Source organism: Colias croceus, chromosome 12 (assembly GCF_905220415.1).
Source record: "Colias croceus chromosome 12, ilColCroc2.1".
NCBI lineage: Eukaryota > Metazoa > Arthropoda > Insecta > Lepidoptera > Pieridae > Colias > Colias croceus.
The window spans coordinates 9761985-9775983 of record NC_059548.1 but is presented as its reverse complement, the minus strand read 5'-3'; the positions used below and the strand labels follow the sequence as shown (position 1 = coordinate 9775983).

Here is a 13999-nt window from a genome sequence, read left to right as displayed (position 1 = left end):
CACCGCTGTATACAACACTTTTACGTGAACGCATCGTAATTCGTAAACGTGAGAAAGCAAACAAAAAGATCTGTCAAATTCAATGTCAAATTTACACATGGACATGTGTCACTTTTGACAACAACAGATGATCAGGCGAATTTAATTAAACATTATATATTATTGCAATATCTTAGAGGTGCAATATATATTTGTTTGGAAATCATAAATACAATATTTTTACAATTACTACAAAATGGAATTCCCCGATCTCGGTGAACACTGCCAGTATAAGGATTGCAACCAGACTGATTTTCTACCTCTTCAGTGTAAATGTGGAAAGATATTTTGTAGAGTTCACTTCAACGACCACTGTCTTTCTGGTTTATGTGAAATGGCGCCAAAACCTCGGGATATAGTACCTAGTAATGATGAAATATACAGATGTTCAGAGAAGGGATGCAGGAAGGGTAACCTTCATGAGATGCTGTGTACTAAGTGTCATAAACATTATTGTATAGAACACAGGTTTCATCCGTAAGTTAATAGCGTCATAATAAGTTCCATTTTCCCTGCAAATGTTGTAGAGTTGAAGATAAACACTTTATACCTACCTAGGTCAAATCTTTTATTCCATTAACTGGGTCTATTCAGTAAAATTTATACCAAATAAATATCTATCTAACTAGCAATTCGTCATCCAGACAGGCCACTGCAGTCAATATTTAATCAGGACTATTTTATTGAATAAAATGTTTATTTTTTCAGGTCATGTCCTGAAATAGATGATGAAACAATGGCATTCAAAATTGAACAACTTGAAGCTCCTAGAAGGCAGTTTCATGAAGCTAATAAGCATTTACAGGAAAAGGTAAAAATTAATACATATTATTGTAAAAATTCTCTCTGTATGACAAGAATTTTTAAATGTGTTATAACTTTTTATATTATAAATGAAGTGTGTTAAATTTTATTGGTTGTAAGTTTTGATTGTATCATATTTGGTTAATAAAAAAATTAATTTGAGAATAAAATATTCTTTTAGATTCTTAGATCTTTGATCTTAAAAACAAATCTTTATTAATGTAATTCCTAACATTACAGATAACAGAAAACATAAGAAAAGCATTGCAATCAACAGCAAAAGTGAAGACAGCATCAAAAATACATCTAATGAGAATAAAACAAAAAGCCGTAGGACCAAAAAGTGTATCACCATCAGACAGGACTTATTTTGCTATCAAAAAACCAGCAAATGCCGAACCAAAAAATGTTAAAATTGTACGTGAACTAGAAAATATTACGCAAATAGAAACTGTTACTTTAGATCCAGATTTAAAAGGCACTGTACCAGTATTTATTAGTTCTAAATGGAGCCTAGGAAGAGCTATAGACAGTATATGTGATTCGTGTGATATTAAAAACGAGAATAATAAAATAGGTTCAACAAAGCTCAGATTGTTTCGGCAACTCGACGGTTATTGTATAAGTCCGGGACAAATGGATGTGGGTATCCAGGAGTTGATGGAAAAAGAGATTTTATTGGAAGGTGATAAATTGGTTATGGAATATGTTAGCACAGAGGTGTTGAATAGTGTGGATGACGGACAATTGTTTTTATGTTAAGAAAATAAATTTATACATTTTAAACCTTTGTTTTATTTTATCCTAACTCATAATCATTTTTAAAACCTCAAATCTACCCTTCAGGGTTGTGAATAAATTTGGCCTTGTAATTATAATAAGTTTAAGTACTTATTTTCCTACTGATAGTCTATTAAACTGAACTATTTGTGTCCGAATATGGGTTTTCTATTGCATTGAAATAACAAGAAAACATTTCTCATAATTTCATCGTAGGTGAGAAACATCTATAGGAATAATAAATTGTTAATTGATTGTATGTAAGATAAAGAACCAGTCTAATTATTATTTAAACATGGGCGTAGCTAGCCATGGGCTCAAGGTGGGGCAACAATAAAAAAATAATATGTAACTAGCAACTGTATGTACCCAAAGTCATATCCAGGTCTTCGAACCTCAAATGCCGGTGGCACGGCCGGCGGCTGTGCCGCCGGCATTTGCGAAGGCATTTGCGAACGTGCCTGCGAACGCGCCTGCGAACGCATTTGCGATGGCATTTGCGATGGGATCTTCTTTACCTTGAAAACTTTTTTTATAACACTCACTTTATTCTGTGTAATATTTTCTGAAAGTTTTTTTTTCTAAGGTCCATATTTTTTTGAGTTTTGTAACTAACTGTACTACACTCATTTTTCTTACAGTTTATGTAACATAGAAGCCTCAGCTATTTTCTTTTTTCGTGTGTAATTCGTTATTCGAATTATTCTTATTTATTGTTCACCTACCACATCACGAAATAGATCCAAAATGTGTCCCTATCTTCAGCCGTTTGGTCGCTGGGCGTATGACAATTAGAGCCAGCGCGCACGAGCAACTTTGTCTCCGCAACTATTTTGTCTCTCCCATCAATTTGTATGGGGAGTTGCGTCGCTACGTGCGCGCAATTTCATACTAGCCCATGGGTGGGAGAGACAAAATAGCTGCGGAGACAAAATAGTTTCGGAGACAAAGTTGCTCGTGCGCGCTGGCTCTTATTTGTTAATCAGTCATTGTAGAGGTAAATAATACTAATGTTTTGGTCTCATTTTCTGTGTCGACTGTCGACTTTCGAGAATCTAGTGTGAATTTTCTTACGGATATTAAGCTTAGTAGTTAGTACCTGGATAATTCAATTTTTAGATTTGGTTAGGTACCTTCCAGGTCAAAGCCTGGGTGGGGCAAGCGCCCAGACAGATAATGCAGCTATTTTAATGCACAATGGGTTCTCCAACAATTGAAATAAAACAACAAAATATAAATAAATTACAGCTATAATACAAATAATATCACTAATACAATTAAAGCATCGCCTCGCCGTTCTCCTTGACTTGGGACTGTGACCTTTTGTAGTCGACCAGCGGAAGCAGAGGTGCCGGCATCGACGGGTTCGTATGTGCTGTTGGTGGAGGCGTTCCCAACTTGTACTTCTCTATCAACCAATTACATTTACCCGTCCTCGCTATCAACGTGAGAAGGTCCTTACGATACTGTTTCGTGAGTATCGCGTAGAGAAATGGATTCGCACAAGCGTTCAATGGATAGAAGAATACGAGGAGGACTTTGCCGTGGCTGACGTCGACTAAAGGAATTCCAGCGAGTGCAGTCACTCCAAAGAAGGCTACTGGTGCCCAGCAGAGCAAATCAGTTCCAATTAATAAAGCCATTTTGTTCGCAATGCGTCTCTCAGCCGCTGCCGCTGCCCCCCTCCCGCCATACTTCTCCCCCCCTCCTCCCAATGACCTGTATATTTGCACATAGCATATCACAATGGTCACCCACGCGATCGCATTCGTCGCGAATAATGATCCTTGATACACAGCAACTCCAATATTTTCGCTTTCCACCGGTAGGCAAATTGACGTCGATGAGTAATCAGATACCCCAGCTAGCGGTAGACCAGCCATGAGTAAAGAGAATAACCACCCCCCGAGCATTATCTTCGCTGCAGCAGACAGTGTGATGCGTCTTTCGAGATAAATTGCGTACGTGATCGCAAACCATCTTTCTAAAGTGACGATAGTTAGGGTAAAGACAGAGAGTTGGCCAGAGAAGACCGAGAGAAAGCCGGCGACTTTGCAGCCGGTGCCGTATTGCCAGTCGTACGCGTAGTTAAAGAATTCTCCATAAGACCTGAGGTCGACTACTGCGAGCATGAAGAGGTAGAGTCCAGTGCAGAGGTCGGAGAACGCGAGGTGGCACATGAGGAACCTGAAAAGATATATGTCTTAATTTTATATGGTTGTCTTCTTTCAATGAACATCAGTTATGGAAAATTATATAGTTAGTTAAGTGTCTAAATAATCAATAAGTTAGGCGGATATACATTGATAAAAAAACCTATTATAGTCCGTTTTCAGGGCATGCTTGTATGGAAATGTATACATTGAGTAAAGAAATGCCATTTGGTAAGAATGTTGTACTTTTCCACCTAAGCCCCAATCGCCCGGTAGCCAGTCTTTACTCCCCGGCAGAAGGGAGGGAGGGGGGGGAGGGTTTACAACAGAGCGTCCGGCGCTCCGAAAAAAAATTCTATGCCCGATTCATGCCCCATACCAGTTTTTTTTTGAGTATTTAAAGCACTTTACAGTGGCAAATACGCAGACAGTGAAATTGAAAAGTTTGTGATTTGTGATGATAGGTCACTTAAAAACAATGTTTACTCACTGACCTGGGCACAGTGAGCTCGGTGTGGTTGGTGAGCAGCACGAGCAGCACGGCGACGTTGCCGACCACCGCGGCCGCGACCACGAACCACACGCTCGCGCGCAGCCACGACCAACCCATCACGTCTTCGCACGGGTTCAGAGCGTCTGGTAGTGGCGTGCATTCCACTTTCCGACGGCTGGAAATTGTTTATTTTATTGAGAACTAGCTTACCGCCCGCGGCTTCGCCCGCTTTGTCTAAAACCTAATAAATTATATACTAAAACCTTCCTTGAATCACTCTATCTATTAAAAAAACCGCATCAAAATCCGTTGCGTAGTTTTAAAGATTTAAGCATACAAAGGGACATAGGGACAGAGAAAGCGACTTTGTTTTATACTATGTACTATGTAGATAGATATAGAGAAATTTGCATCTTGGTTAACATGCTATTCGACCAACATGCAATGTGCATAGGCAGCTACGACACGAATTTTCCAATACAGTCTTTCTATGGTTGGCACCAAGGTTGACACAACGCGTAGTGTCGCGGGCGTTTTTAACCGACTTCAAAAAAATTAGGAGGTTATTTAAAACCATAACACAAAAATTGCGACATTTTACTATGACCACAGCACGTTGTGAACTATTTTTTCTCGTTTTCTGTCTGAGGTTGTAATAAAGGCTGAAAAGATAGAGTTCAATAAATTACAGGCTTATCTTACCTCTTGCTAAAATTCCCGCACTCCGCAAACAAGGGTACTCCAAAAGTATTATTAACGGGTGGATGAAAATAGTCATTGGTCTCAAAGCTGGAGGAATCAGAGAAGTATTGCTGTTCACTCCAGCCGTCGTATTCCTCGCTATTTGTTGTAGTTTCTTCTTCTTCTGAATATCTGCAAAAATAATAATTATTATTAACCAATAGAGTAGATTTTGACAGACTAATAACAGTACCTTATATCTGATGTTATAATTTATAAAGGCTAAGAAACTGGGGTTTTTATTTTTAACAAAGAATTTGCATATTTATAAAAATCTTATTGAATGGACTCGATGATAAAACAACAGAATTTTTTACTTACTCTATTCCAACTGTTGATATCTCCATTATTTCTTCAGGTGGGAGCGATCTTCGTGATCTGTTCGATCCATTCTTGTCTTTGCCGCATCTCTGTGAGGAGATAATTATTATAACACTATTTTTAATTTAACAAATTAAAATATCTGGAACTCGATTTATCTCTATCGGTTATTTATAACTAAAAATTATTTACGAGGCTTCGGAAGGCTTTGAAAGGAAGAGAAAAATATACCTAATTTTAAAAACGTATGAAGACATCTTATAAATATATCAGGGTGTTCTGAAATAACAAACAAACAATACAATCTAATTGTGACATTTATTTAGAAATCGGTTAACTAATGAAAAAATCTTTTAAAAAGTTTTTAATTTTTTAATGACACCCACCATCACAATGTATTCGCACCACCTCTGAATTAACGTCCAGAGACATTTTTACCATTTTTTTGATTTATTTCCGAATTATTTCAGTACAATTATTGCACGAGTTATAATCAGTTAGTTGAATAAATAATAATAAATAAATCTTTATTTGCCAAAAATATTAACATAGTTGAATAAATAATTATAATAAATACCTGAGCCATAATCGCCAGTTGCGTTTCATAGAGTGCGTGTCTCGCGGGGTTGTGTCGCTCGGGGAACGCGAAGGCGCAGCAGTGGAAGTGGTGGGTCAGATGTGCCCGCTCTAAGTTCTACACGAAATTATATCTTCAATTTATTTGTGTAGGTGTTGTTTGCATGCGACTTGAGAGAGCGAGAGCTCTATCTATACTAATGTAAGAGGAAAGGTTTGTATGTATGTATGTACTATGGTTTTCACGCCTAAACTACTGAACCGATTATAATGAAATTTAGCACACATATAGAGGGTAACTTGGATTAACACATAGGATAGGTTTTATCCCGGAAATCCCACGGGAACGGGGTTTCCTTTGAAAACGCGGGTGAAGACGCGGGCGAAAAGTTAGTCTAATATAAAACTCAAATTTATTTATACAATTAGACTTCTAGAATCTTCATAACATTGCTTTACTATTTATGACCAGTTTTTAAAGGTGTTTACTTCTTAAAGAGAATATCTACATAGTTTCCAAAGTCAATATCTTGTAAGATTTGTAAGTTTAAAAATGCAAAGTAGATATGTGACGAGCATTTTCTGTTCATATGTGAACTCTTTCGTTCTACTGTGCCGTTCTTACCCTTGATCAGAGTTCAAATCTAACATATCAATCCATACTAATATTATAAATGCGAAAGTAACTCTGTCTGTCTGTCTGTTACTCAATCACGCCTTAACTACTGAACCAATTTGCATTAAATTTGGTATGGAGATATTTAGATACCCGAGAAAGGACATAGGCTACCTTTTATTGCGAAATATGTACCACGGGCGAAGCCGGGGCGGACCACTAGTAATCTTATATGTACCTGACGTTAATGAAATCTAAATACACACTTGTCAACTAAAAATAATACGGATTATAAAAATATGCTTTTATATTAATAACACAATTTATTTTACTCACTTGAAATTCGTAAATAGACGGAATGTACTTTAGCGAGGGTGTCTTTTCAATCTTCAATGTTTCTAGTTTCTCCAGACCCTTGGTAGGCAATGATGTTATGGCGGTGTTACTTAAATCTCTGAAAGTAAATTAATAATTAAAATCTAATCTTATTAAATATAAATAAATAAATCTATACTAAATACTATTACTATAAAGCTGAAAAGTTTGTTTGTTTGATCGCGCTAATATCCGGAACTATCGGATCGGTCCCAAAAATTCTTTCGCTATTGGATTGGCAGATGGTTTTTGGATACTACGAGAGTGCGTTTTCTTTAGGCACTAGATGGCAATCGCAAAAGAAAACCATCTCAAATTTAATGGTGTATTTTCAGCCAAATTATTTCAGCAGTTTTGGCGTAAAATTGCATCAGCAAACTTCTTCTTTTCTAAGGCAATAATAATTAACGACATTTAAATGAGCGGCATTTCAGGTATTTGAGAAACAATTTAGAAACAAATTTAAAACATAACTTACAATTGTCGAAGCAGGAGATTACCAGCAAAGGCAAGCTCGTCCAGTCGTCTTAAATTCGGATTACCTCTAAAGCTACTGTAATAAAAAAAATATTTTTAAATCTTCCTTTTTTATAAGTTTAGAAATATATTAAAAAAATAATTAAAAGTTTACCTACAGCTTTGAAATTTGAGCGTTTTTGAACGCATGCGCCGGGACCTCTTCTAAGAGATTGTAGTTGAGAGATCTGAAAGAAAAATCATAATAATGTATCTGAAATTAGGATATGAAATAAAAAAAAATTAAAGAAAAAAGAATTATCGATATTTTTAAGCAACAAGGGAAAAAATAATAATTTGGGTTCGGATAAAATAAAAATAAATGGTTAAACATGTACCTAGTGACTTACACTTGATCTGCGCGGACTCTGAGCGCGTGCGCAGGTAAGCGCTTTATGTGGTTCCCTTCGAGATCACTGCAAATATAAAACTTATAATAATTGGGAATTTAAAATGCGAAAGTGCAATGCAAAATATGCAAGTGAGAGGAATTCAAAGTGATGTTTCGAATTCTTAAAAAAAAAAATATGGCAATGGCCAATGATAGTTGGATTAATGTGCATTGGGGTAATTCCGGCCACGGGGTAAATACGTATATGTTAAATTAATACGTAACTATCGATAGATTTAGCAAATATGTAGGCTAATAATCTATACATATAATAAATCTGTAGAAGGGTCAATTCTGTACATTGAAAATATTGAAAAAATAAATAGCAGGGGGTGTTACTGGATCGATACCAAACCCAAATATGTGTATAAAAAAATTTTTGTCTGTCTGTCTGTCTGTCTGTCTGTCTGTCTGTCTGTCTGTCTGTATGTGAAGGCATCACGTGAAAACTAGCAGTTCGATTTCGATGAAACTTGGTATAATTATACCTTATTATCCTGGGCGTAAAATAGGATACTTTTTATCCTGGAAAAATACGTAGAAAAAAAATAATCTTAATTTTTCAGTTTTATCCATAGACGTTGTTCCGTAGAACCGCGAACACACGTTGCGTATTATTATAGGCCTATAGCCGTATTTGGGAATTGGGTCCAATAGATATTTATAAGATGTTATTGTCAGAGGTACTCAAAATGGATAAATAAACCATCCACGCGAAGACCGACATCCGCGCGGACGGAGTCGCGGGCGGAAGCTAGTATCAAATATATTCATGCTCTTCCTTCGCGATACGATAAAGCGATGCTCTAATAGTGGTATTCACAATTTTCTGAAATTACCCCTCATCCGAAGTTCCCCCAATGCACTTTATATTTTTCGACAACGACTGTCACTAAAGGTGGTAATAACTCGTCAGAATAACATTTTTTTCCTTTCATAAAATGCTTTCCCAGTGTTGATTAAAATTTAAGGAAATGGCTTTTAATATACAAGTTCAAATATTATGACAATAGTAAATATAGACATGCTGATAAGCAATCCAAGATGAACTTGGATGGAAGGTTGACGCATTTAGAGTTACAAGCATATTTAATTAACTACTATTATGAGCCAAACAATATAATCAACTACAGGCAGAGGCATACAAAACTAACAAGCAATTGAATTACTTTTCAAAATCATACAAAATCCCCAGAACTCAGAAGTAATAAGTACCAAAGATCCTACAATCAGGCAACAACATTTATATTTTTATTTTATTTTTTCAGGACAATTTTCATGTCGGCATGATCTGATCCCATACTAAGCTTTCGCTTGTGTTATGGAAAACAGATGGCTGATAAACATACATATTATATAATTTTAAATAAATACTTATATAGATACCTTATTAACTTCAGACACAGAGCAAACATCTATGTTCATAACACAAATATTTGCCCTGGGTGGGAATCGAACCCACGACCTCTGGCTTGAAAGGCAGGACCACTACCACAACCACTACCAACCAAGCCAACCGGCCAGTCGGTACTATCGCTCGGTATATTATGTACTTACATAGCTTGTAAATAAGATAGTGTGCTGTTAGACCGCTTCCTATGGTGGTCGTGGACATGACTCAAGTTGGGCACCTCGAGTAGTCCAGAAGTGGTCACCATGCTGTGAATATAACTTCTTTCAATTGAGCAGTAGAGTAGTTTATTAAGTTGGATTACCTCGTAGTGCCACAGTAATGCGGTTCATAAATAATTCGGTTATTTTATCAATAATTAGGAATTCATTGTAAAGAAAACTAACAAAACTGATATATGGATTACCAACATTTTATAGGCATAATTGAAAATTGTGGAATTGTGCTATTTTTGTTATTGAATATGTCATATAAGTATAACAAAAAATCTTCTTCCTTGCCTTCATCGAAGCACATAAGCTCATAATATTCACTCACAAAAGGGTTTTGCATTTCAACTTTCATACTAAATTTTAAGGGCTAATTATTCTTCTTGAAGAAAACTATGGGTAAAGCGCTGAACTTATTTAAAACATCAATTAACAACATACATACGTACAATGTGCGCAGTTCAGGCAACGCCGGCAGCGGCGCTAGCCTCTGCAGCCGTGGTGCTTGTGTTATAAAACTGAAACAAATACGATTAAAATCAATTTTCGTTAGATAACAGAACGTCCTTTAACTTTGGCAAGAGGATATTCATCATCATCATCATCATCAGCCCATATTCGTTCCCACTGCTGGGACACGGGCCTCCTATAAGGGTACAGGCCATAATCCACCACGCTGGCCAAGTGCGTGTTGGCGGATGACACAATATGTCGTCGAACTTTTTAATTCTTCGACATGTCGGTTTCCTCACGATGTTTTCCTTCACCGTTCGAGCAGTGGTGATGTAACAAAATGCGCAGATAAATTGAAAAATCAATTTATTTCCTGCGCGCTCGCCTGGTCTCGAACCCCGGACTTATCGATTCGAAGTCCGAGGTCTCACCACTGAGCCACCACTGCTCAAGAGGATATTAATTAAGCTAATATAAAATAATAATAAGGAAAATATTAGGTAAAAAAAACTATGTAAGTACATTGTACACCCAACATGCGCAAATGGCAAGACCAAGACCGATAATATTTTTTTTTAATTTTGTAAATATTTCAGTACGATTATCTTGACTATCTAGCTATATAGAAGTTAAAGTTAAATCCCGAGTCTCCTTGTGGGGTATGGGACAGACACATTATGCATGTTTCACTGATCTATTTCGTTTCAGCTTTCTGTATCCTGCCTAATAATAATTAATCGGAGGAGCGATGGTGGTGAAAATTTAGCAGATTATGTTTCGGAAACTTATGTGAAATGTCTACATATACTTACCTAAAACCTAAGCCTAAGGCCGCGTTTCCACCTGCAAGAAAACTTCCGCGAGAAATGTCCGACAGTCTGTCTGACAGCAACTTGCAAGTCTACTTGCAGGTGGAAACGCGGAATTAGACTTGCAAGTTGCTGTCGGACAGACTGTCGGACATTTCTCGCGGAAGTTTTCTTGCAGGTGGAAACGCGGCCTAACACTGTTGTTGCAGTTAGTTACCACTATCAAAGCACATAAACCACAAAATATATATTTAAATTTGTACAAGGTTAAGTGTATCTTTTGGTGGTTTATAATCTCAGATTATGTTGGCTTGCTGATTATCACCAACCTACTGTTAATTCGGGATTTTATTTTTTTATAGCTGTGTGGCTATGTGTGTATTATATGGATAATTCACACCTACATTTTTTGTCGTCAAGTTATGTAATTTTTTATATTCATTAAATTTATAGTAGGTATTGAAAAGTAGCAAATAAAAATGATGTGTAGGAAATTATGACTGCATAGATTTAATAATCAAAGTGAACGGTATTTTTTGTGTATTGAATGTGATGATAAATGTATTCCGAATAATCTATAATATATATAAAACTCAAAGGTGACTGATATAGTGATCTATTAACGCACAGTTGAAACCACTGGACGTATCGGGCTGAAATTTGGCATGCAGGTAGATGTCATAAGGTAGGCGTAAGGATTTCCCGAAATTCTTGTGGGAACGGGGAAAAAAGAGGATGCACGTACAAAGTCATGGGCGGAAGCTAGTAGTTCATATATTTATTGATATAATATTTATATAGATTTATAGTTTATATTGTATCATAAACTGTAAACCTTAACCTGGCGATGCCAAAGTACTGAAGAGTCCCGTTAATTTGGTTTTAAATATTGTCCTGACGGGTTTGGCCGGTAACAGATACATATAAAATCGAATTAAAAATACATTTTGAAATACCTAGGTGACGAATTGTCTGATTTTCCTTTAAAATTACTAGACATTATATAAAAGCAGAGGAAGTGTAAAAATAATACATAGGTACCTAATATTTTAAACAAAATAATAATTATTATTATTTGCAAATGTCTTAAATTAAAAACACGTGTTGAATTATCTCCGGTAATATATATTTTTAAATGATACCTACATACACAGAAAAAAATCATCTTTATTGCTTTAAAAACAGCTTTGTATTATAATTCATGAAAATTATCATAATTGCACCACTCATTATATAATTTACAACGGCAGTAAATACTTCAAGACGTTTAACATGTTGTAAAATGTATTGTAAATGTAATCTCTATTGTTCACTGCTTGTTGCTATGATTAAACTAAACCATAGATATAGTGCTAAACGCGATTAGAGTGAAACCAAAAAGATTATGATTTTCACATTGAGATATTCTTAAGGAGACGACACCGCCTACATCACTTATGTTCCGCTCAACATACGCCATATATGGCGTAACTGCACGCTCATTTTTTATTTGTTGAAACACATCAAATATGCCTTCGTGTGTGTTACGATATTGCACAAATAATACGGAAAAGTGCAAAGGAATAACTTTCATCGGTAAGTACCTTACTACTTAGATAATAATTTTTAAAACTTAGTTTGAGCAAAAAAATGGCGCACAGATTTTGTTCGTGGTGTCTCCTCCATACGCAGTAATATTATCTCAATGGATTTTCAACTGCATTTACACATTTTCATTCTTCTTCAAAATATTTTCTGCATTATCACGCCGCGCCGCGCCGATTCGAAACATGGAGTGTCGTTAGAATGGTCTCTAACGTCATTGGCATTGGTTAATTAATAACTACAAAACAATATCCTACTAATATTATAAATGCGAAAGTTTGTATGGATGTATGGATGTTTGTTACTCTTTCACGTAAAAACTACTGAATGGATTTGAATGAAATTTAGCACACATATAAAGGGTAACTTGGATTAACACATAGGATAGGTTTCCTCCCGGAAATCCCACGGGAACGGGAACTATGCGGGTTTTTCTTTGAAAACGCGGGCGAAGCCGCGGGCGGAAAGCTAGTTTTTATGTATTACTTACGCGATACTAAAATTAAATTCATTATGGCTACAGATTATGGCGCTATATTAGTAGGCCGTAATATTATAAACTTTTGGAGAACTTTGTAGAGTAATTTTAGAATTAGCATTTTGACCAATTTTTACTAAGCATATAGATCAGTAAATAAAATATCTTCTTCGTGATTAAGAATATCGTATTATAACCATCCTTGTAAGATAAACAATGCTCAATAAAGATTAGGAAGATGTAAGAAGGCACAATGTTTATCTTTATAATCTTTCTGCAGTTCAAATTTGAATATTATGGTAGTAAGTATAATTTATTATATTTAAGAACTAGCTGTGCCCGCGACTTCGTCCGCGTGGAATAGTGACTGCATAGTAGTTACTAATTAATTTAATTATTGAGTAAACACGTACTACCATAAATAATTAAAAGAACTGATAGTAAAATTTATTACCGAACTGTGCTAAAAAATAAAAAAAATAAATGCCTTATTAATTTTCTATGTATTTCTTTTACATTATGTCATATTATTTTTAAGCACCAGGGGGGAGGCGAGCAAATTTCTTCCTTCCTTGTATGGATGTTATTAACAATGTATCGTGCAGCAACTGATCAGCTTAATCGATACTCAGTTCTTATCAAATCCAGCACCAACGACTTTCCTGTCTCACGCCTGTAGTAACTAAACCGTTTAGACCGTGCAATAAAAATTAAATAAAAAAAAACCCAACGCAACGAAGAAAAGTGCATAGAAAAAGGAATAAATAATTTCACAAACTTCCCGACGATCTTTAAAAATAAATACCATTTTAAATATTTATAAAAAAAACAAAGTCGTCGGGGCTGCCATGCCAACATTATCATAATATAATATCATATATACCTCTATAAATATTTTTTTTTAGAATGGTACTTAATTTTTAAGATCGTCGGGAAGTTTGAAAAATGATTTATTCCTTTATCTTCGTTGCTTTGGGATTTTTTTTTTTAATTTTTAAATTTTTAAACTTCTGTTTCTTATTTTCATGTAATATTTTCAAGTGAGCGAGACCGAACTATCAAATGTACATCCATATTACATTCCTACATCATATTGATTTGGGCCGTAACCGTGCCCAAATTGTAATGGACCACAGTAGCAAAAGAAGTGGTATATTTAGGAAAAAAAAATTCCAAGGGCCAGGCCTATGTGGCTTTGAGTAGAGTTCAAAATTTCCAGGGTGTGGCTATCCTCTCGCTCCCATATCTCC

At 35.7% G+C, this 13999-nt stretch overlaps 2 protein-coding genes across 4 annotated transcripts in view; one reads left to right on the top strand and one right to left on the bottom strand.

Moving 5' to 3' along the window:
• Positions 1–116: 116 nt before the first annotated feature.
• On the top strand, positions 117–1629 carry LOC123696527 (AN1-type zinc finger protein 1-like). Its single transcript, XM_045642799.1, has 3 exons — positions 117–516; positions 748–850; positions 1084–1629. The coding sequence occupies exons 1-3, from the start codon at positions 236–238 to the stop codon at positions 1603–1605; spliced, it is 906 nt and encodes a 301-aa protein (XP_045498755.1). The 5' UTR covers positions 117–235; the 3' UTR covers positions 1606–1629.
• A 1226-nt stretch (positions 1630–2855) lies between these two features.
• Positions 2856–13999, bottom strand: part of LOC123696520 (lutropin-choriogonadotropic hormone receptor-like) — a 32586-nt gene continuing 21442 nt past the window's right edge. Inside the window, exons 4-14 of one of the 3 annotated variants that reach the window (XM_045642781.1) lie at positions 9875–9943; positions 9363–9464; positions 7765–7830; positions 7534–7602; positions 7377–7451; positions 6860–6977; positions 5909–6025; positions 5332–5420; positions 4972–5142; positions 4271–4444; positions 2856–3810 (exon numbers count right to left, since the gene is read on the bottom strand). In XM_045642781.1, the coding sequence (XP_045498737.1) occupies positions 2901–3810; positions 4271–4444; positions 4972–5142; positions 5332–5420; positions 5909–6025; positions 6860–6977; positions 7377–7451; positions 7534–7602; positions 7765–7830; positions 9363–9464; positions 9875–9943 (1960 nt within the window). In that variant the 3' untranslated portion in view covers positions 2856–2900. Of the gene's footprint in view, positions 3811–4270; positions 4445–4971; positions 5143–5331; positions 5421–5908; positions 6026–6859; positions 6978–7376; positions 7452–7533; positions 7603–7764; positions 7831–9362; positions 9465–9866; positions 9944–13999 lie in introns of those variants that run through there. The other 2 variants (XM_045642782.1, XM_045642784.1) reach the window with 2 other exon arrangements.

Bases quoted from the DNA above. Each gene is read 5' to 3' on its own strand.
- LOC123696527 (XM_045642799.1), top strand. From the start codon at position 236: ATGGAATTCCCCGATCTCGGTGAACACTGCCAGTATAAGGATTGCAAC. The intron at 517-747 runs GTAAGTTAATAG...TTATTTTTTCAG, and splicing joins ATAGAACACAGGTTTCATCC to GTCATGTCCTGAAATAGATG. The intron at 851-1,083 runs GTAAAAATTAAT...CTAACATTACAG, and splicing joins ATAAGCATTTACAGGAAAAG to ATAACAGAAAACATAAGAAA.